Source organism: Rhododendron vialii, chromosome 13a (assembly GCF_030253575.1).
Source record: "Rhododendron vialii isolate Sample 1 chromosome 13a, ASM3025357v1".
In the NCBI taxonomy this organism is placed as follows: domain Eukaryota; kingdom Viridiplantae; phylum Streptophyta; class Magnoliopsida; order Ericales; family Ericaceae; genus Rhododendron; species Rhododendron vialii.
Window position 1 is genome coordinate 6,364,487 of NC_080569.1, and position 24,868 is coordinate 6,389,354.

Sequence of the window (24,868 nt, forward strand, 5' to 3'; positions counted from 1 at the left end):
ATTATTAATCACAAGGTTGATTCATCTTTTACAAGTTCGGAGAATTGCATATGTAGCATAGCAAGGCATTTCGGTAATTGACTTGTACCCCGTACCACATTCCAAGTACCCTGTTCCACATTCCAAATAAGTAGTACAAGGATTCTGTTGTTGTGATAGATCTGATCGAGATCTATAAAACTAAATCTATATTGTACATTTTTTAATTTCGGTAAATCTATTATTTTTAAATTTAAAAATTATAAATAAATACTTATTTTTTAGGAGTAAACCGGAAAAGCAACAGGTTCATAGGTTTTATTGGGAAAGAGCATCTCGGGTCTTTGAGTTTCTTTTTCTATGCAGCATTTCAATGGATAAACCTGTGTATGCAAAAACAAATTAGGTAAAAACATCAATAATGATATCAATGAATTTCAGAATGAAAAACAACCTCTTAAGATTTGAGTATAAATTTAAATCTTTCTTAAATTGAGGGGAAAACATTAACGAGGTATAGATTTGTGTCCAGAATTGTAAGAAAAATTAACTAAAAACTAGTAATTTTTAGTAAAAAAGAAGACTATGGCCGTAGATGCTCTGATGGCAGCTTCGTTTGGAAACCATGCATTTATCTCGTCATCAAGAAATCTAATAATTACCCAATTAAACATACACGAGGATAAAAACGGCTGATCAAAAATCTCCAAACCCAACGAAAACAAAGAATATGTACACAAATTAATTAATTTGATCGCTTTTGTTAACTGAAGACATAAAAAATAATAAAAGAAGAGAGAAAGAAGGAGGTCAAGAAGAAGAAGATGTGGGTCGTATCCAGGCCCCCAAATCAGAAGGGAAATCAGAGGGGGCAGACATGAAGACCCTATACCAGATTCAATTTCTGTACACATAACCATGCTTCCTTCAATTTTAACATCCAGAGCATCGGCTTAATTGTGCACAGACAGACAGATAGATAGATAGATTATTCATTCATCCCACTCAATTAATCGAAAACCAAAATCAAGAGGAAAAATCGACAAAGTTGAAAGACAGGAAGGAAACCCTAAAACGAAGCAGAGAATCAACGGAACCCTGGGGGAGGGAGGAATGGATCTAAATGCACCAAGTTCTAACCTTCTGTTGCTTCGGTTGACATTTATAGGCGGGCCGAGAGTCCTGCTAGGGTTTCGTACGCGATGAAATAACGAAATTACCCCCGAACAAACACAGGGTTTGCATTCTGGTGAAACATTTTTGGATCCCAGTTCGTTCAAGGGCCCAAACTTTGTCGACTACGAAATGTCTGATGGGTTTAGACAATTTGGGCCCAAATTAACTACTTTCGTTGACACGTTTTTGGGAAAAAGAAATCACAAAAATATTCAATCCGTCCACGTGTCGGTTTACGTGAACCTCGGCTAATTTTTGGAGAGTCATTCTATCGTTTATTATTTAAAGACCCTATTAGAATGGGGGCAGAGTTTGAAGTCCGAGACATTGACCTCCCTATGCTATTGAGTATAGGCATAGTCATATTTAAAAGTAAATACCGTTCACATGATTGTGTTTACTATAAGGAATATTTAATCGTCGTCATCAATATCCCTTATCAATCGATTGCCTTGGATGATTGAAAATGATTTGAATAAAGTAAAGGTAAAAATAGACTTTCTTTTCAATTATCACCTTTAATTATTATCGACATTGTTGCAAATACAACGGTCTTATTTGTGCGAAATTGCATAATTTGTGAATTAATAATAGCATTGTCAAATTTTTTTTAAGGCTTACGTGGCAATTTGACATGTTATAATTTGATATCTTCAAGATGCTCACTCCAATCAACATGTCAAATTTATCATTAGGAAGTTTTGGAGTAAAGTAATTAAATAAATTTTCAAATGACACATAAGTATTTGATATTGTGGTTGGAGTTACTTTACATGTCAATTCTTCAATTTAGCAAGTCATGTCAAATTTGACATTCTTGATTGGAGATGCTCTTAGAATTTGACATCTCTATATTTTCCACTCTAACTAATAAGCATAATTTCTTAATTAAGAATTTTTTTTGCCACGCAGTAGGACTTTAGTATGTTAGTCGGATAACTACAAGAGGCTGACCACTGCTCTATCAGCTTGATCCATGACCTCACCCTTTGAACTTAAACCCAAGGAAAAAGACGATTGAACTAGCCAAAATTTATCAAGTTTTGGGGAGTTAAATAACCAAAGAAAATATCTGACATCGTATGCCAAATTTGACATTAGAGAGGAGATGTCAAATGATAATTAGGCATTTGACATATTGGTTGGAATTGCTTCACTTTCACTTAATATATGTGACATATTGGTTGGAGTTGCTTCACAAGGCAATGCTCGGTTTGATTGGTCGTAGAGCAATGGGGGGTTTGCAAAGGAAGTTTTTTTGAACGGGCTCATATGTGATTACCCTTTTCTCAAACTAAGTATCTCACCCTAAGGCCTAATCACATAATTAGAGCTTTGCCAAAATCTAATAAAATCATCGAATCTTCAACGTTTTCTCAAATGTTTAGGATGTGTTATTAAGGAACAAATTATATAACTTTGCTCATGACTTCATAACATCTGCTCAAGTGAAAATATTTTCTCAAGAATCCATACGTACAACTCGAATTGCGTGCTGTACATTTGCATGCATTTTGTTTTGCCCGTAATTCATAAAACAAAAATCTCAAATATTCATGTTCGAGCCCAATCCATTACCTTTCCATCCATAGCCTCCCATAATCTCCAGCCTTTACTCAAACTTTTACGCACAATTTGAATAGAAGTTTGAGTTTTACTTATTAAACACAATTTTGCCACACTCTCCATCTCCCTTCGTTCCTCCTCCCCTGGCCACCGAGAGAAAAAAATCTTCTCCAACCCCATCCAACAACACCAGGTACGTACCACCACAACCATCGCGAGCTTCAAACATGAAGAAAACTTCGTGAAGTTCAAGGCTTTTGATTCTCCCAATCTCAGTCACCAAAATTTTCCTCCCACTCAAAACCATCGCCAACCAACACCATCTTTTTAGGGGTTTTGAGTCAACGACTTCTAGAATTTGTGTGCAGATTTGGGTAAGGGCATGCTCTTTGTTGGTTTGCTTAGTTTCATCATGTGAAATCTCAACTTCTTCACGTCTGATTGTTGGAGAGGCTTCAACATGAACTCTTGAGCTCCTTCCTCTAAGCATCTGCATCGTTCAAAAGCGAAAAAATTGGAACGACTAATTATGTGATCGAACAGAATAGTTACAATGATAATATGAACGAGATTTAAGTAGGAGCTAGCACTAACTTCTTGATTCGAGTTGGAACATTCTCAGACGACACTATCACTACCGGTATCTCTTTCAAGTCCGACGACTCCTGTCACGAGGGATAATAAAAAGGGCAAGTATACAAAAAATTTCATCAACTTAACGAATTTTGTAATATTGTAGGATGCTTTCAATTGTGAGGGGTGTATGTACCGAAATGAACGACCAATTCAGGAATGAAGTATGAAAATATGTACCACAAAGGCTAATCAATCTGACATTTCATTTATTTGTTGATGTTCAAAAATGGCTGTCTCACCTTGATTTTTTTAAGCAATTCATACCCGGTCATGTCTGGCATCCAGTAATCAGTAATGATCAGATTTATAGACTCCTGCAAAAGTAATTAATTTTATAGATGTTAGAGCAAAAATTTGGTAGTTAAAAAACTCAAGGACAAGTAGGTTAGTATTTTTAGGCAAAAGTGTAAAAGGATTAAAATAAATAATAATTTCATTTTTTTAATTTCAAACGGTAACGTCTATTGTTTCACTTTCACTTTAAAAAAACAACTAACATTTTTTTTACTATTCATGCTGTTTGGAAAAAAAAAATTGTACTGCTCACTTCCAGTTTCAAAATCGGCAGCAACATTTTGCTTTCACAAAAAAGTAAATGCAAACCCAATATTAAAAAGAAAAAGGTACATATAAAAAGAATAGAATATGCTTAAAACAAAAGAAGAAAAATAAATAATAAAAACTTGGTCCCGGGCATCTACCATCATACCCGCAACCTTCAAATTTGGGGTTTGAAGGTTGATGGGAGGTAACAAATGTGTAGAGATAGAGAAGGTAGATTTGAAGGTTGAGTTAAATTAGTTTGGTGTTCATTTGCTATCTCTGCTGGAGCACCTAAAAACTGTTATAGATAACTTTGGTGTTTGCTCTTACATAACATAATTTCAAGCAACATTTAAGTTTCAAGTCCATTGTATATGATAGAGAAGCAAGATTTCCAGCGGGAGGCTATGATTTCTAGGGAGAAAATTTTGCCCAAGTGTGAAACTTTTTTAGTGCTTAGTTTTGGACTAATAATTCCAGACTCTCCTCCTTCTCTCTACTTTCTCTCCTAAAAAAAAAAACCCATTTCGTTTCCAGATCTGGGGGAGGGGGGCGCCGCCTCCTCTTCCCCCCCTCCCTCTCCCCTCTTCTCCCTTCCCCCTTCTCCTCTTTTTCTCCTCCCCGCCGGTGTATCTTTTCACGGTTTGAGAGCAAGAGATGCTGAGTTCGTGGTGACCAAGCTTTGGGTTCTCCGACTTCCGGCCGGCGACCTGTGGGCTAGAATTGTCATGTCTCCTCCTTGTCTTCCCAAATCCGGCAACAAGTGGCTGTTGGCGAGGTAATAATGGTGTGTTGGGGTTAGGGTTTGATGAGTTAGGTTTTTTTTTTTTTTTTTCTTGTATTTTTTCTTCTGCTGGTTTGTCTGGCTTTTCCGGTTGGATCTTCCAGTCCGGGTCTGTATCGGTCTGGTTTCCCCAGATCCGATGGGTGTTGGTGGTGGAGAATAAGTCTCTATGTTTTGGAGTTTGGTTCGTTGCTGTTTGTTGGGTTTCGCTGTGGTGGTTCTCAGTATCTGTGGTTGAATCGTCTATCGATTCTCCCGTAGGTGCTGGTATCTCGACCGTGAAGCCGTCCAAATTTCATGTGAGCTTTCACGTGTTTGAGCTGGGAAACCATTTGGGTTTCTCTACTACCTGGACCTAGATTGGTTCCTAATAATCTAGGCGTTTCGTCGGTGTTGCTTTTGCAGGGGGTGCCTATGTCAAAGTCTTGGTAGTTTTGGTTCATTTGATGAAATCTATATTGCATTCGGGCTCTGATATGAAATTGACAATTTTTCAAAAAACAAAAAGTTTTGGACTAATAATCTTATAGATTAATTTCTTTTTTGGTCTTCGTTTAACTTTTTTTGCCTGTATTAGTTTTGCATCAAATTTTGTTTTTTTAGGATCATTGGTTCATCTCAACTAGAAGAATCGGACAAATAAAAAATATAAACCACATCAATTACAGTTTAGGGAATAGGAGGGGCTTTAGTGCACCCGTGTAGTGTGGCCAATCCGACCGTCTATCTCGGTACGGACGGCTTGGATTTAATTCGAAATCCAACAAATCCTAGCTGTCCATTATTTAGATAAAAATCCGAGCCGTTCATTGCCGAAATAGAGTGTTGGTAACCGTACCGACCAAAACCCACCGAAATCATACCGACGGCTACCGCCGGGCCGTCTCCGGCCACCGGACGGCCAATCCGAGCCGTCCAAAAATTCTAAAAAAAAAACCGAGGGGGTCCACACGTGAATCAACGGCATCTGATGTGTGTATGGTGGTTGGATCAAGCACCCATTTTTTCGTGTATATATGTATATACACGAAAAAATGGGTGCTTGATCCAATCACCATACACACATCGGATGCCGTTGATTCTCGCATTAACCCCCTCGGTTTTTTTTTATAGAATTTTTGGACGGCTCGGATCGGCCGTCCGGTGGCCGGAGACGGCTTGGCGGTGGCCGTTGGTACGATTTCGGTGGGTTTTGGTCGGTCCTCATAGGATTTCTAGCTGAAATAAATGACCGGATTGACCGCACTACATGTGTAGTACAGGGGGTGCACTACAGCACCCCGGGTCACAGTTTAGGTAGCAGCAAGGTAGCAGGCTAACAGCCAGAGAGTTCGCGGCCACCCCATATAATTGGAACTCCAAACCTCTCTAGAAGGCAAGGGTACTACAAAACGTGCTAAAAGCCATAGCTTGTACTCACTGGCGCAATGAATGAATTTATGGAATCTTATCTCTATCCAAAAGCTTAATCTTGTTTTCCCTATCTCCCTACCAAAAAGATGGAAACCCAACACCATTCCTTTTGGTTTTCCTTACTCGCCCTAAAAAATCTGGAGAATGCTAGGTACAAAGAAAATTTATCCCGAAAGTACCCCGATAATAGCAATCAATGGTTGAGAATCACTTTGATGATTATGTCACACATATCAAAGTGAATCTCAACCACTAGTTGATCTTTTCGGAATACTTTCGAAATAAATTTTTTTTGTCCCTAGCATTTCTGAAAAAATCTTGGTCCAAACACAATTAGAGAAGTTTGATGGACGACTTACCCTGTTATTGATGGTATGTTGTCCGTCTCCTAGGCCCAATAATTCCATTGCTCTTTGCCCGTTCTCTGCGGTGGTCACTGCATTAACCAACCAACTTTCATCAGCCGCCAAATTAAATATATTTTCGAATTGTTTTTTTTGTTGTTGTCATAATCGGATGTTCGGATTAACTTGTGCGCACTTTGATTAATTTTGGATCCCGAACCCTCCATTAGTCCCAAAATTTGCTATCTTTTTGAGCAATTTGAATACGTGAACTCACGGAGAACAAATACTTGAAAACAAAGAGGTACGGAAGGAAAGAATTATGGGAACAAGTAGAAAGAATACTAGATTAATAAATTACCTTTACAGGCAGAGTTTGTGAGTAGCCTTTCAATGAGTTTTCTATCCACTAAACTGTCATCAACAGCTAAAACATGTGGCCTCTCCTCATTATCAACCACAGCACCCTTGATCGACGTCGGCGGCGACGAACACGCCATTTTCTCCTTCTCAAAAGCAGAAGAGAAGAAGCTGTCGATCGAAAGAAAACAAGACGCAAAACGAAGAGCAAAAGAAACGTTTATTTTAGTTTTAAGGAACAGAGGAAACGCATGTGTGTGGCCGCGTGGGTGTAATGTTTATGTAATGTATATATTATCTCTGTCTCGTTTATGTGTGTGCAGAGAGAGGTTAGCGTGAGGAAAGAGATAGAAGTAATCGCTATCAGAATCTGCGTCACAGATATTTCGAGATCTTTATAGGTCACCGGGATACGGCAGCAGATGCAGCAGACTTGGGGGGGGGGCTTCTTTCTCTTCTTTCTCGCTCTGTATCGATTCGTCTTCCTGATCCTTTCCCCTTCCAATGTTTATTTGCAGAATCGGATCACTATTTCAGAGATCCTATAGGTACAGCTCACTGCTGAATCCCCCACTAGGGATGAAAAAAATAACCCCAAAACCGAACCAACCAACCGACCGAATTGAACAATTTTTTTATAAATTCGGTCGGTTTTATGATTAAGTCGGTCTGGTTCGGCTTCAAATTTTGGAAAAAATTTAGAATCGGTTCGGTTTCGGTTAATGAATGTGGCAGGCCGAACCGATTGTTTAAAATTTAGAATCGGTTTGGTTAGGTTTCAGTATTATTTTTCATTTATCTTATTAAAATGACCGGAGTCACTCAAATTGTTTAAAATTTCTTTGTTTAAAATTTATAATCGGTTTGGTTCGGTTTCAGTATTATTTTTCATTTATCCTATTAAAATGATCGGAGTCACTCAAATTGTTTAAAATTTCTTTGTTTAAAATTTAGAATCGGTTTGGTTCGGTTTCAGTATTATTTTTCATTTATCCTATTAAAATGATCGGAGTCACTTAAATTGTTTAAAATTTCTTTTTTAAGGATTTTTATAAAAAATCAATTGAATATGGAAATTGACTTCTACACTCTACTTTTTATCATATACACTACTTTTTTGTTTTTATTTGGTGTGAATTTACTCTATTGCCCCTTAATGTGTAAAAAAATAAACTTATGAAATGGTAAAAAGGTAAATTCACATGAATAAGGAAAAGAAAAGGTAATGTATATGGTAAAAAAAGAATGTAGAAGTCAATTCCCTTAAATAAGATATCGATAAGAACTTGATTGATTTTTCGTTCAGTTTTCTAACAGAAAATTTAACAAAGAATTGATTAGGCTTTTACTTTTACTGATTTGAGCTAATTTTTTATAAGGCTCTATAAAAAACGTTTTAAACTAATTAAGCAGTTTCGATCATGTGAAATCTCGAAGTTGGTCCCACACAACTGGTTATACATTTGCTTCTCTTTTCATTATTATTATTATTTTCATTTTTTAAACATCTTAAACTATTGTCCCTGTTCCAAGGCACCCGCATGTATCTGATCACTACCTCAAACAACTCTATCTCTCGCCCCCTTTCGCTCTCTCTCTGGCCCTTACCAGACCAACAACCATCACCGGCCACCACCATCTCTTCCCGCTGTTCCGCCGCCGCTATCGACAACCCGCATCGCCGAATCTCGCACCGAACGAACTCTCACTCCACCACCCCCACCTTCTCCTTCCCCCCCCCCCTCCGCCTCGTCCTTCCCCGCCGCCGTCACCGGATCCGAGTTCCCCAAAGCAGCGTCGTTGTCCAACCCTAACAAGAAATTAACCTACGCCGATTCGGAAAACCCCCTATTTGACGGCGACCCATTCATCGCGTTCACGAACCAGTCCTCCGATTTCGTTGAGATTTGCATTACTAACCCAATCGAGTCCGGATTCGACGGGAACAGGAACAGACGGAGACGGGAGAACTTAAATGGAGGAACATGAACAGACGGTGGTGGCTGGTGTCTGGTGATGGTTGTTGGTCTGGTAAGGTAGAGAGAGACAGGGGGCGAGAGACAGAGGTGTTTGAGGGAGTGATCAGATACATGCAGATGCCTTGGAAAAATATGGCGTGCTCACGTTTGACGACGTGGCAAGCTCTCATTAGTCGGCGGTAAAGTTTGCAACACAACCTTAAATAAGTTATTCTTTTTTAATTTATAATACAGTTATATGTAATAAAAATCTTATTTGATATATGTCAATTAGTTTTAATATTGATTTTTTTCAAAATTACGAAAGTTGATTTTTTAAATACCACATAGTCCATAAAGAGATGAAAAATTTGGGACGAATGAAGTATAGAAAGGCACTAGATTAATAACTTTCTCTCTCACCTCGGCCTCCTCCCTCCCCTTGGGTTTTACAACCTAATTGGGCAGCAAGACTGGGGAGGGATTTCTCTCCTTTTGGAACTTGGAAGTCTACCCACTTGAGCGGCTATTCATTCATTCTGTTGAGGATGATAGTCTCTCTTTATTGTAAGGTTATTTTTCTATCAATGGAATTTCTATTATTTTTTGGTTGATATAAAAAAAAAAAACAGAAGTATAGAAAGGTAAAATAAGCAAGGAGTTAATAGTCAAATGTGCATGGCGGCTCGGACTTGTGGCCGAAATTTTGGTTCAAGTATTAACCAAACCGATGCACAACTTTTGTGGGTCGTATTTTTGTTGCACATTAATGCTTCGAATCTAATGTTGTGAGTTTTTTTTTTGAGATTAAAACCAGTGGAGTTCAATACTCCTCTAGTTGTATATGAATATTGAATACTAAGAAGCGTGGCATAGTCAGGAATATGTATTATTGGGATATTATAAAATAGAAAACTTTGACGATAGCTAAGCTCCAAATGACAACTCACACATCCATGAGGTGATGGTCGTTGGTGATGTGATGGTGCCTTGCGTTTTGTTGCGAAAGAAACGAATGAGAGTTTTGAGCTTGTTTAGAGTGTTGTTTTGTTCACCCACCTATAATAAAGTATGTGAAAATTACTCAAATTAATTTGTGTAGTCCACCTTGGAATTTTACTTTGATAAATAATAAACATTCATTTTAGGGCTTGATTTTTAAACAATTCAAGCAAAAAAAATAGTTGATCCAAATATCTATTAGTATTTGATCAAACAACATGGGTCTTACTTTGGAATTTTGAGTTTAGAATCTATAAAAAAAAAATTGAATGATTTGACAAAGCATTTATGGATTTGCAATGGATATTTCTTTTTTATGAATGATTAAAAGATTAAGACTTAAAAAACAAAAGGTTTAGATCATTACTCATTAGGGTGAGACACGGTATGAATTTCAAATAAAGTAGAGGTAATGTTCATCTTATATACATATTTTTTAGTGAGTGAACAAAATATCCCTAGATATGTGCGTATTTGTGGGCGGGAAACGAATTATCTAAATAATGATAATTACTGTATTTATTTCCAACAAATACTCCCTAAAACTAGAAAATAAAAACAAAAAAAAAATCAGTGGGGCCCCCACTGGTTCCCATTTACCTCCACCACTGCTAGGAAGGATCGAAATCTTGCTGCCGGAAGATTCGTCCTCAGACAAATGACTTTGTCAATATTTTCTGAGCAGAATCCTTTTTTTTTTTTTTTTGGGATAAATATCCAAACATATCCTTAGCATATATAAAGTCAAATGCATATTCTTGTTTGATTGTCAGTATCGCAGAATATCGTGAGATCTTTTATTTTATAATATCTAAAACATGTTCTTCTGATTTATTTCTTCACTTCTTCCTTTTCAGTCCAAGGCACGTGCACAATAAATAAGATAAAAATAAGGGTAAACTATGGTTAACCCCCTCTAACTAAGCCTCGCGTGCACTTTGCCCCTTTTAACTTTTTTTTTTGGCACCAACCCCCTCTAACTAACTGAAAATCAAACGGTCATAACTTCAAACGGTCATAACTTTTTCGTCCGAAATCGAATACATGCAAATTATATATCGATTTCGAGGTCTTGAAGTCAGCTTTCTAATGACACCAAAATCACATCACGATTCAAAGCACACAGAAAGTTATGATCAAAAGAGTAAGGGCTGGTAGACAGAAAGACCGTTTTGATCATAACTTTCTGTGTGCTTTGAATCGTAATATGATTTTGGTGTCATTAGAAAGCTGACTTCAAGACCTTGAAATCGATATATAATTTGCATGTTTTTGATTTCAGACGAAGAAATTATGACCGTTTGAAATTATGACCGTTTGAATTTCAGTTAGTTAGAGGGGGTTGACCAACCTAATGCAAGAAAATTTCATATCTTGTGGGGATCACTATCTGGAAAAGAATTGACAGGTAAACCTCTGACAGAGCAAGTCTCTAAATTTGAGATTTTAACGGAGACTTTTCACGACCCTACAATTTCCCCGTGGGCATTAATATCTAAAAGTAAAACATTTCTTGTGTATTTCAACATAAGTAGGGGTGTGCACGGGTTGAACGGGACGGGTTCGGTCCTGAACCCAAACCCGATCCGACTGGTCGGGTATTGATTATTTTGGCCCCGAACCAGAATCGAACGAGTGGGAATAACCATCCGCGTGCCCGATTTTTTTTGATCGGGTCGGGTCCGACCAAAACCGAAGTAATCTATATGAATTGGACGTCTTTTGGTTGGGTCGGGTAAGAAAACAACACCCTGAACTCCGAACCGAAAATTGATTTTTTTTTCAAAAAATAAATCCGTACCCCGACCGAACCACATGTTCGGCCCCGCCCGAAACCTTTCGGGTCAGATCGTGTCCGTCGGGCCAAGGGTTTTTTGCACACCCCTATAAGGAAGGGTCTTCCGAGAATGTTCTTGCCCCTTCTCAGAATCTTCAACTTTCTTACTAGTATTTTTTATTTTAAGTATATAGGAAAAAAATCTTCCATTTTCTTTGACAGGGTCCTAATAAAAGTATGTAATATAAACGCAACAAAATACATAGCTTTCAAACATTGAGGTAATCAAACTCGGGGATTGAGTCTCGGATGGATATAAAATTATTCTTTGCGTTGTGGATCGTTTGGATTTCGGGTTACGAATTTGATGCTATCATTCCTTACTCCTATTAATTTTTGTACTTATAATTTCAGAGATAAATGAAATTTCTTTTGCCTTTGAAAAAAATCATCGAGGTAATCAAAACTAAAAGAGGAAAAAAAGAGAGGTAAATGAAGTTCTTTCCCGACATCAACAGGCAAAATTCTGACATAGTGGATGGGCTGGAGGGGCAACAACAAAATGATAGCCAGTGGGGGAGCCCCCACCTTCTTTGGTCACGCTTACGCATATCCAGTAGTCCACAGACACCTATTTTACCCAAACAAAGTAAGTAGTTACTATTTTTTTAAGAATGTAATTTTAAACTTAAAAGTAATGTATTTATACAAATAATTTTTCTAGCAATATGAATTTTGTTTGATAAATTTTATTAAGATCTTTTGAAAGGTGAAAAAAAATTTATTTGCGTAAATAAATTCTTTTTTAGTTTAAAAATATGAAATAAATACTCATTTTTTTAAAAAACAATGCGAAATGGGCTCTAAGTACTAATAATAAGTAAGTCGAGAGAGAGCACTATGTAACAAAATAATAAATAATAAAAAAACACACACACATCAAACATGTTCTATTATCGTCATTTCATGAGAAGTCATTAATTCGAATATCAATCGATAGACCGATGATTTTTATTTCATTCATCTCTTTTTGTGGTGGAGCTCTCAAAGTTAAGTCGGATGATCATAGAATATATCCAGGACATTTACCACTCTGAAAGGATGCAATTAGATAGGCGTATTATATTTTGTGGGGGAGGGGGCTTCCTCAAAAGAAAATCGAAATGATTTTAAGTCTCCGTTCTGCTAAATTTTTATTTTTTAAATATTTATTTTCTATTTTATAAGAATAAGTTATTCTCTCATAATATATTATATTTAATTTAAAAAATAAGTACAGATAAGTACCTTTTTTTTTAGCAGAACACGGCCTAAAAAAAGAAATTGGATTTGGTGGGTCCAACGGTTGGTGACCAAACAGATTCGAAAGCAACAATTTAAGTAACAAAATGCCACAACAATGGCGATCGATCAAGAGCCACGACAGGCAACAGCCGCCTTCCACTGTACACCCACTTACCAAATGTGTCATTAATAAAACATGCACCTGCATAAAGTAATTTGCAAATTGCAAATGGTGATGTCAATGCAAGCACAATAATTCAGTCCGGTGATGTCCAAGAGGGGATGAACTTACATCCTCGGTTGCGTGAGATTGTAAGAGATAAATCTCTGGCGAATTCTTTAATTCCGACGTAAAAGGCTTGTTTTTGACCGGACCAAGAAGGGTAATAGTCGAGGTGCGCATAAATTGGTCCAAACACTTCTGACTGTCGAATCAAAAAATTTAAACGAAAAGGTTAACCAATCAAGTCTTGTATCAGCATTATCGGTATCCAAAGGGATGTATCTATGCAGATGCTGGTTATTATGCTATAGCTTATAACCACGGACAGCTCGAGCTCAATCTGGATTTGTTGAAATATACACAAATATATACTAAAACTCAAATGTTCTTGGAAGCGTTCGATGTAGGTAAACGCTACACCATGCATGTGAAACTCAAACGCATTAAATGGCGTACGACACATTTTTATCTGAATCTGTGGCCGGATACGCTTGTTGGAAGCATTTTTTAAAAAAAGCTAGCAATATCCTTTTTAGAAGCACCCAGAAAAAAGAAAAAACAGAAGAGAGAATAAAAGAAATTGAAAAGTCAATGTATGGTGTGCTGATGTATATCGCCGTGGCAAAAAAAAAAGAAATTGAAAAGTCAATGTATGGTGTGCTGATGTATATCGCCGTGGCAAAAAAAAAAAAATGTATGGTGTGCTGGCTGCAGGCCGTGGATTTTTAATAAAAAGTTTTGAGTAATTATAAAATATAACGAGGTTTGACATTATATTATGATGTTGCATTCAAGTTTGATGGAGTAGTTTACTTATATAAATTTAGGCCCCGTTCCACTCATTAAAATATGTACTCATTTTTTAAATAAATTTTTAAAAATAAAAAAATATATTTGAAATAAAGACGATATATAAGGCCTGTTTTTGACCGGACCAAGAAAGGTAATAGTCGAGGTACGCATAAATTGGTCCAAACACTTCTGACTGTCGAATCAAAAAATTTAAACGAAAAGGTTAACCAATCAAGTCTTGTAGCAGCATTATCGGTATCCAAAGGGATGTATCTATGCAGATGCTGGTTATTATGCTATAGCTTATAACCACGGACAGCTTGAGCTCAATCTGGATTTGTTGAAATATACACAAATATACACTAAAACTCAAATGTTCTTGGAAGCGTTCGATGTAGGTAAACGCTACACCATGCATGTGAAACTCAAACGCATTAAATGGCGTACGATACATTTTTATTTGAATCTGTGGCCGGATACGCTTGTTGGAAGCATTTTTTTAAAAAAGCTAGCAATATCCTTTTTAGAAGCACCCAGAAAAAAGAAAAAACAGAAGAGAGAATAAAAGAAATTGAAAAGTCAATGTATGGTGTGCTGATGTATATCGCCGTGGCAAAAAAAAAAAAAAAATGTATGGTGTGCTGGCTGCAGGCCGTGGATTTTTAATAAAAAGTTTTGAGTAATTATAAAATATAACGAGGTTTGACATTATATTATGATGTTGCATTCAAGTTTGATGGAGTAGTTTACTTATATAAATTTAGGCCCCGTTCCACTCATTAAAATATGTACTCATTTTTTAAATAAATTTTTAAAAATAAAAATATATTTTTGAAATAAAGACGATATATTGTGAGAGAATGACTTGTCTCATAAAACGAGAAATAAATACTTAAAAAAATAGAAATGGAACAGAACATTAGTCTTTATAGTGATTTTTTTTCATCTATTTTATAAATATACAAGTAAACTTACTTAGTAAAAAAAAAAAAGTAAACTAAATTGTCTGATTGTCCCCTCCCACTTGTTAAAAAACACCTTTTGACCTAAAAAGTGGTTATTTTTTAAAATATTTGGCTAAAAGTAAAAAAGAAGAAGTTACTTTTCTGATTTCTCTTCCGTTGAGACGAATCATTAGCCCACAAAAGCTTGGTGTAAAACTAACAAATATAGAAAAAATTTAAATAAGGACAATTTCTAGATTTAAATTAAGTTTAAGAGTTCATAAGAACACAGCCGCATAAAAAACAAGACACACACATGCAGTCAAAGAGCCGTGTCCGATAAGGAAAACTGCCTCCATTGGGGAATCACTGCTTCCTCTGTTCCAAAAGGATGATAATTTTTGAAATTCGTGTTATTTTTTATCGCTTATATCTTTCAATCTGTAATATTTTTTATGAGTTTGAAAATTTTGTATAATAGAACTAATCGAAAACTATTAAACAAGATCCATATTGCATATTTTTTGAAATTCATATTGAAAGATATAAGGAATTGAAATTGATACGGATATCAAAAATTAACTTTTAATTTGGGACGGAAGGAGTAATAAATAGACTCAAACTTCTTGACTGCATTTATTTGTGAATCATGAAAAATTGACAACTTCGGAGCGTTTAGCGGCATTGGAAGATGAATGATGACCAAAAAAAAAACCTCTTCCATGTGGAGAAGTTTCTCTCTTTATTGTACGAGTAGGCATGTAGCGATAATTTAATTTACTACTACGGGTAGAAGATGAAAGATGACTACCTAAGAGCATCTCCAACCCTCAACTTTAAATTGGGGCTGCCAATTTTTTTTGAAGGCTGATGTGTCATTTTGGCATTTCCAATTTGATATCAAAATCTCCTCTCCAACTCTTATGTCAAATTCTATTTATTTGACATCAAATTATCTCTCTCCAACCTTTATGCCAAAATATAAATGGTTATAAATGGTTGTCAAAGTTGGTATGAGAAGGCTTGCTTTCAAATCCACGTAGGAATTGGCATCAAAGAAGACTGTTAGGTTGGATTGAATTTTGGTGTCAATTTTTACCGTTAGAATGTTCACGTAGGAATTGACATCTCCCATTGAAGATGCTCTAAGAAGTAACAGATATGGATATGAACATGTGACATGATACACGAAAAAAATTAGATATATTCTTACATACATAGTAGGATTTCTACTCTTGTTTAATAGGAAAATTAACTCTGCAAACACCCAAACTAACGAAATCAAACACTAACTTAGCACAACCACCACACGCAAGGAACACTATTTATACATGATTAAGAGATTGTCCATCAAAAATACAAAGCACAAGGCATAAGTAGCAGGCATGACACCATGCCGACGTGCCACACGTTAAGGCTCCGTTCGTTTTGAGATTTTGAAAATGAAAATAATAATTGAAGAGAGATATGACAATGCTTAGAATTAAAAACGCTTAAATTTTTACTACAAAGGATTATGTATACCACTTGGGCTGTTTCATATGTATCTCCGTGGGTGGGTCTTCAGCGTGTTTCTGCCCCGGCATGTCCGACACGGCGTGCACGATAGTGAGATCGAGTGTATTGGAACCAGCCTAATAGCTTTGAATTAACAAAACCAAAGTCATGATCAGCCCATCAAGTTTGACTGGACAAAGGTACCGTTTGAGTGGACACACTTTGACCCTAAAATTGCTAGACAGAGAAGAAGATCAATCGAAGATTCAAAGCCTAGAATGGTGGAGAACATATGTAGCTGGAAAGGCGACTAATAACAAGGAGTAAACTCAAAAATCGCGAAAACCCAGAAATCACGCACCAGCCCATTTTTTTCATCAGGACATTCAAGTTGATTATAGTACGTACGTTGTAAAAACAACTTACGGCTTTGTTTGTTTGCTAGTTTCGGGTTATTTTAATTTTAGTAGTGAGTGGAGAGAGAAATAACAACTTTTGAAGATGAAGACAGAAATAAAAAGCTTTTCTCAATTGGAACCATCATTACAGTACAATGAAAAGGGTCCCAGCTATTTATACAACTTATACAACCAAGGCTACCACAATTGACTTAATCAATCTCAACAGAAACTTACTTAGCGTAACAAACTTTCTAACTACTTTCCTAACAGAATTAGTGGAGCATTAGTGGAGCAGGGGAATGAGCTGTAACAGATGGCTCATCTATTGACTCAGCTTGGACCTCAGCTTGAGCTGTGTTGAACTGAGTTGGTTATCAGCCTCCCGCAAGTTGATGGGGGCACTTGTGCAACCAACAGCTTGCCGCGAAGCAGAAAAAAACGATCACTAGTCATAGGTTTAGTAAAAATGTCAGCAACTTGAAAACCAGAGGGCACATGCCTAACTTGCAACTGTTTGTGACTGATCTTTTCTCTGACAAAATGGAAGTCCACTTCAACATGTTTGGTACATGTGTGTAACACTGGATTGGTAGCCAAGGATATAGCAGAGACATTGTCACACCAAATAATAGGAGCTGAAGCAAAACAAGGAACATATAAGTCTTTGAACAGCTGTAAAAGCCACATAACCTCTGTAGCCACATTGGCTAAAGCCTTATACTCTGCTTCGGTAGAAGAACGAGCAACTGTGGCCTGTTTTTTTGTAGACCACGAGATGAGGTTAGCCCCAAGATAAACACTGTAACCACCAGTAGATCGGCAATCCAGGGCGTCCCCAGCCCAATCAGCATCAGTGAAAGCAGTAAGAGTACAAGAACTCTTGGTGAAACATAAACCAAGTCTAAGGTACCTTTGATATAGCTGAGAATCCGTTTGACAGCAGTAAGATGCTTTTCCAGAGGGTAATGCATGTGTTGGCAAACAGAATTTACAGCAAAAGCAATCTCTGGACGTGTGAGGGTGAGATATTGGAGGGAACCAATATCATGGTCACATTGTGGAAACGACCATTGCTCTTCTTCAACAGGCCAATCTTCCTATTGGTTTTTGGCTTGAAGCCATTACCACAACTGTGTTCCTAATCAATCGCTTACCTCATTCTTCCCTCAAATTTGATGTTCCTTTTCATAGACTCTATCATGTTGCTCCAGATTATGTAGCACTTAAACCATTTGGATGTTGTTGCTTTCCTTGGCTCAGGCCTTATTCTTCTAATAAGCTTGAATCTAGGTCAACACCCTGTATTTTCTTAGGCTATTGTGCATGTCACGACCCTGACCCGCCCCTTGAGGTCTTAATCATGACAAATGCCAGTGATTTCTCACTAAGGCCAAATCACAAATCAAATATCATCTATGCAAGCGATAATCAAAAGGGACTAAACATAACAGCGGAAGCAAAAAACGACTTTTATTGATAACGAACCAAAGTCCTACTTAGGTTTTACAAACCCAAAGGTAAACCTCTCAGAGTTGTGCTTACTTACAAACCCAAAAGCTAGCAAACCATATACAAAGTTAAGTGTCTACAAGCAAAACTTCCTTTCTACAAGTTTCCAACAAAAAAAATATAACACGTCCCAAAAGTAAACACGCCACCACACTGCGCTTTGCTTCCTGAAAGGTGGAAAAGAAAATCCATAAGCCGAAGTTCGTGTGAATGATTAATACTTAACTCACATGCCTTCCATGGATAATGCAAAATAATTTGATAATATTTCAAAATAAAGAACTCAAAACCATAAGCCAAATATAATGCATATTCCGCTATTCAAAATTCAAAAGCTACCGGGCGTCCCTAGTAGTGGATAAGCCAGACGTCTATGTATTATCCCAAAACACACACCAACCTCAAACACCCTTGCTAGCCATTAAGCCGTCCCCTAGCAAGACCGGACGTTGGGAATGCCATTAAATAGATTCGCAAATATTTCACAAATAGGTCCACCTTTCATTGTTATCCATGGAGTACATAATTTATAAAACATGTTCAATTAAGCTTGATAGGGAAAACAAGTTCAAAACTATGTGTTTAGGTATTAAATCACTCACCTCGGCTCTACAAACCACCCGAGCTTCTTAAAACAATTAGGCAATAAAAACATGATTAGAAAATGCTAAACAAGCCTATTTTTATGAACATAAGGTCTTAAGGTAGACATATGAAGTTAAACAACCAATCTCAAGAAATAATTTCAGAATCTGTAATTTTATCAACTTCAACTTAAAATCTGACTTTGCACAGAAATAACTAAGGTACAAACTCCACATACTTTTTAAGGTTTATGAATCTAGTTTCAAAATCAGAAATCAGATCGCAATTTCATCGCTCGAGCTAAAAAATATGACCGTTTTCCTAACATGCGTCTGTGCAGTCAGCACAGTCCGAAACTGCAAGCTGCAAGGTCACGAATTTTTACAGAATTCAATACTTTGATTCTGATCCCGAAATTTTTACCATAGATAGAAAACTCATAGAGGAACTCTCAGTAAAAATATCATAATTTTTTGAGCTTAGGAACTGCCTCAAAAAAAATCCACAAAATCAGGGCAGATATGAAATTTCTACTCTGCAGATTTTCAAAAAATTACCTCTTGTTCTTCCTGCGATTTTCAACTCTTAAACCCATCCAAACTACTTCTAACTCACATCAAAACCTCACTAATCATGCTCAACCTCATAGATATAGAAGAGCTACTCCAGGACCATCAATTTCATGCATCAAAACAAGTTTTAAACACTCAATCCAAGGGATTTCAAGTTAGATTCTTAAGTTTCTTAAGAATTCAACCCTAAAACTCAAATTCTATTTAAATCAAACATTTAAAGCATAAATTCAAACCCTAAGATATGAAATTTAACATACAAATCATGCAATCAAGTAAAAGAAACATGTATTACCAAGTTAAATCTTCAATTCCAAGCCAAGCCAAGCAAGATTTTTCCCAATTTTTTTCTTTCTCTTCTTCTTCCTCTTTTCCACCAATTTATCTTCATCTCCTCCTTCACCTGTTCTTCCACATGTTGGTCCTTCTTATTCCACTTTGTCCAGTCCTGTTTCCTCTTCTCCTGCTTCTTCTATTCCTCCCTTGGTTCCTACTCATCTCATGCTTACAAGAGGCAAAAATGGTATTTATGTTCCTAAAATCCCTTTCTCTCTTCTGACTCATACTCCTCCTGTTACAGAACCTCTTTCTTTTAAAAAAGCAATTACCTTTCCTAAGTGGAGACAGGCTGTGTCTGAAGAATACACTGCTTTTATGTCACAGGGCACTTGGTCCCTTGTCTCCCCTCCTTCTGATGCTCCAATTATTGGGTGTAAATGGATTTTTAAAATTAAAAGAAATTCTGATGGTTCAGTGGCTAGATACAAAGCACGGTTAGTGGCTCAAGGTTTTCAGCAAACAGAAGGTATAGATTACACAGAAACATTTAGTCCTGTTGTAAAACAACCTAACGTGAGGGTGGTTCTGACTTTGGCTTTTTATGTTGGCTAGTCTATTAGACAATTAAATGTTTCAAATGCTTTCCTTCATGGAACTATTCAAGAACAAGTCTATTTCAGGCAACCTCAGGGTTATTTTAGTTCTGAGTTTCCTACTTATGTCCGTCACCTTCATGAGGCCCTTTATGGTCTTAAACAGGCCCCACGGGCATTGTATGATATGCTTTCCAAATGTCTACTGTCTTTTGGTTTTCAGAATAGTCAAGCCGACTCTTCTTTGTTTGTATACCATAAGGACCACGATTTGATCTATATTCTAGTCTATGTTGATGACATACTTGTCACTGGCAACAATGGCTCTCTTATTAAGAAATAAAGTAATAATTAAAAAGAGGGGTAATGAATAGAGAGAAATGAAAGTAATAATTGGAGAAATAAGGTACTGATTGGAGAGAGTAATATGATAATTAATAATTAGAAAATAAAACTAAAACAAAGTTAAAATGCGAAATGAACATATTCTTTGTTTACCCACTTAGATTTGGTACCCCGAAGTGTTTGTCCCCCATAAGGTTACATGTTCAAATCTCATGGAAGCCAAACGTATCAAACATTGGAGCTACTATAGAGTTTGTCCGGTTATTAACTCCACGGCTCCAAAATTAGTTGAGATGCGTGCAAGCTGACCTGAACATCAGGATACTAACACAGTTCGTTATGTATTGTTCACAGTTACAGGGAGCAGGTGATGAGAATGAAATTTCATCTCATGTCCTTCATAGTCCCATGCTCCCATCTTGTTGTTTTCACTTGTTGTCCATTTTTCTCTTTTAGGCCTTGTTCGTTTGGAGGTTTTGATGGAGGTTTTTAAAAGTAATGAATAGAGAGATAGATAGAGAAAATTTATTGAAAACTATGCGCAGTAATTTTGAGTCCCAAACGAGCAAGGTCAAATTTATGTCCTCTCTTTCTTCGTATGGAAAACAGATTCAGAATAAATGGGGACCGCTTGGAGATGCTTGAGGTCAGTTTGGAAGGTTGGAGGCTCGAATTGGCGTTCGATTGAGCGGAGGCCCAAACCCACTTTGGTTTCTCTCTCTAGAACTCGATGGATGGAGCTTACAGCTTTCTCTCTCCTTCCTCTCTTCTCCACTGATTGCAGTGGTTGTGGTCTGTTTTTGGAGCTTGGGGGTGGGTATTTATATGAGGGAAGAGGAGTGGAGGCCAAGCAAAAATAGGAGAGAGAGAAATTGGGTAGAGAGAGAGAGAGAGAGAGAGAGAGAGAGAGAGAGAGATGGCAGAGACGGGAGAAGGAGGTGGTCTTGGTCTACATAGGTGGCTGCATGGGGGAGACCAGTGGGAGGAGTGGCGGCCAAGTTTGTGTGGGGAGGAAGAAAGTGGCGTGAAGAGAGAGAGAGTACAAACTCACAATAACTACATAACAAAGTTTAGTTTACAACATCCAAAATCTATATAAGTACATAACAAGGAATGGTGTTCACTACGTCAGGAGACACAATGGTGTTCAGGTTGTTGTAGTGGATACTTGTTCCCCTGCTTTTGTTCACTTAGTTGAATCTTTTGTTTTTTCTTTTCCTTTTTACGAGTGGGTTTCTCGTCATCTCCCTTGTCTGCCTTTGAGTCTTGAATTGGTATATGATTGTCTCAATTCTTACGTGCCAACCTAATTGAAATATTTGAGGTGGATTGTGATATCGTTAGCCTGTCGTTTAAATATTTGTTTCGCTTTAGTCTTTGCAATACTTATTCAAAGATTGATAAAATTATCTTTGCCATTTAAAAAAAAAAAAAGTACATACCAAAATTTAGTTACTCTTAGCTTTGACGCTTACTTGACATCTTCTAGGATCTCTCTCTCTCTCTCTCTTCACGCTTACTTGACAAAGTTTAGTTACTCTTGAATTTAATTATTTCCAATTAAGCACATTCTTGTTGAGTTCTTTGGATCCTTGAATTCCTGTGGTGGTTATATTTTCCATGTTTTGTGCAAACAAATGTCATCTGCAATGGTTGCAAGAGTCCTCTTTCTCAGAAGTGAAAGGGTATTAAATATCTCTATGTGTGGAAGGAAAGCCGTGGTTAATTTTATGTATATATATATAAATCTTCTTGAACATGCTCTGATGATTTTTCTAGTCGTGCAAAACCCTTTAACATGAAATGATACGAGCTAATAGAACACATTATTGCTTTGTAGAAAGTTCGTTATCTTCCCTTTTTTTTTCATGTTCTAAATGAGAAAGTAGTGACGTTTTTCCTTGCTATATATCTTCGTCTGAGGCCTGTGATGAATTTGAACATTTGCCGACATCGTCTGATTGTTCATGACGGAGAATTTGGAACTGTACGTTCTGAGGCCACTTGAGTAATTCATTCTCTCATGTTTAAATTGAGCACTAGTGTGCCACATGGTTTTGCTCAGAATTTGTCTTGAATATCAACAGAATCGTATTTTGAAAATAGATGAAACAATATGTAACTTCGGGGAAACTTGTCCCAATAGTCGAGCGTGAAGTCTAGGGTTCGATTCTTATAGATATGAGGTTAACCCTTGTAGTAATCTAACAAATACTAATAATATGACATCCTATCGTCTGGCAAAACAAAACAAAAAATACTTACCTCTGTATGTCCATCTCAAATCGCTAGGTTTTTTTTCAACATTCGTGTCACTCAAACAGTTATCTATATATCACAATTTCTAACGTTCTCCACGATTTCAAATTTTGTTTAAATAAAAAAAATACAGCTAATTTTTTGAAAGGTCCCAAATTAAAAAAATAACTTTTTTGTGTATTCGTGTATATACACGAAAAAATGGGTGCTTGATCCAACCACCATACACACATCGGATGTCGTTGATTCCCGCGACGACCCCCTCGGTTTTTTTTTATAGAATTTTTGGACGGCTCGGATCGGCCGTCCGGTGGCCGTAGACGGCCCGGCGGTGGCCGTCGGTACGATTTCGGTGGGTTTTGATCGGTCCTCATAGGATTTCTAGCTGAAATAAATGACTGGATTGACCGCACTACATGTGTAGTACAGGGGGTGCACTACAGCACCCGGGTCAAAGTTTAGGTAGCAGCAAGGTAGCAGGCTAACAGCCAGAGAGTTCGCGGCCACCCCATATAATTGGAACTCCAAACCTCTCTAGAAGGCAAGGGTACTACAAAACGTGCTAAAAGCCATAGCTTGTACTCACTGGCGCAATGAATGAATTTATGGAATCTTATCTCTATCCAAAAGCTTAATCTTGTTTTCCCTATCTCCCTACCAAAAAGATGGAAACCCAACACTTTTCCTTTTGGTTTTTGGTTTTCCTTACTCGCCCTAAAAATTCTTGGTCCAAACACAATTAGAGTACAAGTTTGATGGACGACTTACCCTGTTATTGATGGTATGTTGTCCGTCTCCTAGGCCCAATAATTCCATTGCTCTTTGCCCGTTCTCTGCGGTGGTCACTGCATTAACCAACCAACTTTCATCAGCCGCCAAATTAAACATATTTTCGAATTGCTTTTTTTTGTTGTTGTCATAATCGGATGTTTGGATTAACTTGTGCGCACTTTGATTAATTCTGGATCCCGAACCCTCCATTAGTCCCAAAATTTGCTATCTTTTTGAGCCATTTGAATACGTGAACTCACGGAGAACAAATACTTGAAAACAAAGAGGTACGGAAGGAAAGAATTATGGGAACAAGTAGAAAGAATACTAGATTAGTAAATTACCTTTACAGGCAGAGTTCGTGAGTAGCCTTTCAATGAGTTTTCTATCCACTAAACTGTCATCAACAGCTAAAACATGTGGCCTCTCCTCATTATCAACCACAGCACCCTTGATCGACGTCGGCGGCGACGAACACGCCATTTTCTCCTTCTCAAAAGCAGAAGAGAAGAAGCTGTCGATCGAAAGAAAACAAGACGCAAAACGAAGAGCAAAAGAAACGTTTATTTTAGTTTTAAGGAACAGAGGAAACGCATGTGTGTGGCCGCGTGGGTGTAATGTTTATGTAATGTATATATTATCTCTGTCTCGTTTATGTGTGTGCAGAGAGAGGTTAGCGTGAGGAAAGAGATAGAAGTAATCGCTATCAGAATCTGCGTCACAGATATTTCGAGATCTTTATAGGTCACCGGGATACGGCAGCAGATGCAGCAGACTTGGGGGGGGGGCTTCTTTCTCTTCTTTCTCGCTCTGTATCGATTCGTCTTCCTGATCCTTTCCCCTTCCAATGTTTATTTGCAGAATCGGATCACTATTTCAGAGATCCTATAGGTACAGCTCACTGCTGAATCCCCCACTAGGGATGAAAAAAATAACCCCAAAACCGAACCAACCAACCGACCGAATTAAACAATTTTTTTATAAATTCGGTCGGTTTTATGATTAAGTCGGTTTGGTTCGGCTTCAAATTTTGGAAAAAATTTAGAATCGATTCGGTCTCGGTTAATGAATGTGGCAGGCCGAACCGATTGTTTAAAATTTAGAATCGGTTTGGTTAGGTTTCAGTATTATTTTTCATTTATCCTATTAAAATGACCGGAGTCACTCAAATTGTTTAAAATTTCTTTGTTTAAAATTTATAATCGGTTTGGTTCGGTTTCAGTATTATTTTTCATTTATCCTATTAAAATGATCGGAGTCACTCAAATTGTTTAAA

General features: G+C 37.2%; 1 protein-coding gene and 2 non-coding genes across 5 annotated transcripts; 1 reads left to right on the forward strand and 2 right to left on the reverse strand.

Annotated features, from left to right (window-relative positions):
- Window positions 1-801: 801 nt before the first annotated feature.
- Window positions 802-912, reverse strand: LOC131315381 (small nucleolar RNA snoR100). The gene has a single exon (XR_009196716.1). It is a non-coding gene; the product is annotated as a small nucleolar RNA snoR100 (small nucleolar RNA).
- A 1,656-nt stretch (window positions 913-2,568) lies between these two features.
- LOC131315376 (two-component response regulator ARR17-like) lies at window positions 2,569-24,553 on the reverse strand. Of its 3 annotated transcripts, none has more exons than XM_058344555.1 (5): window positions 6,803-7,419; window positions 6,457-6,533; window positions 3,597-3,671; window positions 3,316-3,386; window positions 2,569-3,211 (listed from the first exon to the last, which is right to left on the reverse strand). In XM_058344555.1, the coding sequence occupies exons 1-5, from the start codon at window positions 6,939-6,941 to the stop codon at window positions 3,073-3,075; spliced, it is 501 nt and encodes a 166-aa protein (XP_058200538.1). In that variant the 5' UTR covers window positions 6,942-7,419; the 3' UTR covers window positions 2,569-3,072. The 3 variants fall into 3 exon arrangements, with proteins under 3 accessions (XP_058200538.1, XP_058200539.1, XP_058200540.1); XM_058344556.1 differs by lacking the exon at window positions 6,803-7,419 and adding an exon at window positions 23,937-24,553 and having other exon boundaries at window positions 2,655-3,211; XM_058344557.1 differs by lacking the exons at window positions 6,457-6,533; window positions 6,803-7,419 and adding exons at window positions 23,590-23,666; window positions 23,937-24,553 and having other exon boundaries at window positions 2,658-3,211.
- On the forward strand, window positions 22,482-22,567 carry LOC131315441 (small nucleolar RNA SNORD34). Its single transcript, XR_009196767.1, has one exon. It is a non-coding gene; the product is annotated as a small nucleolar RNA SNORD34 (small nucleolar RNA).
- Window positions 24,554-24,868: the final 315 nt, after the last annotated feature.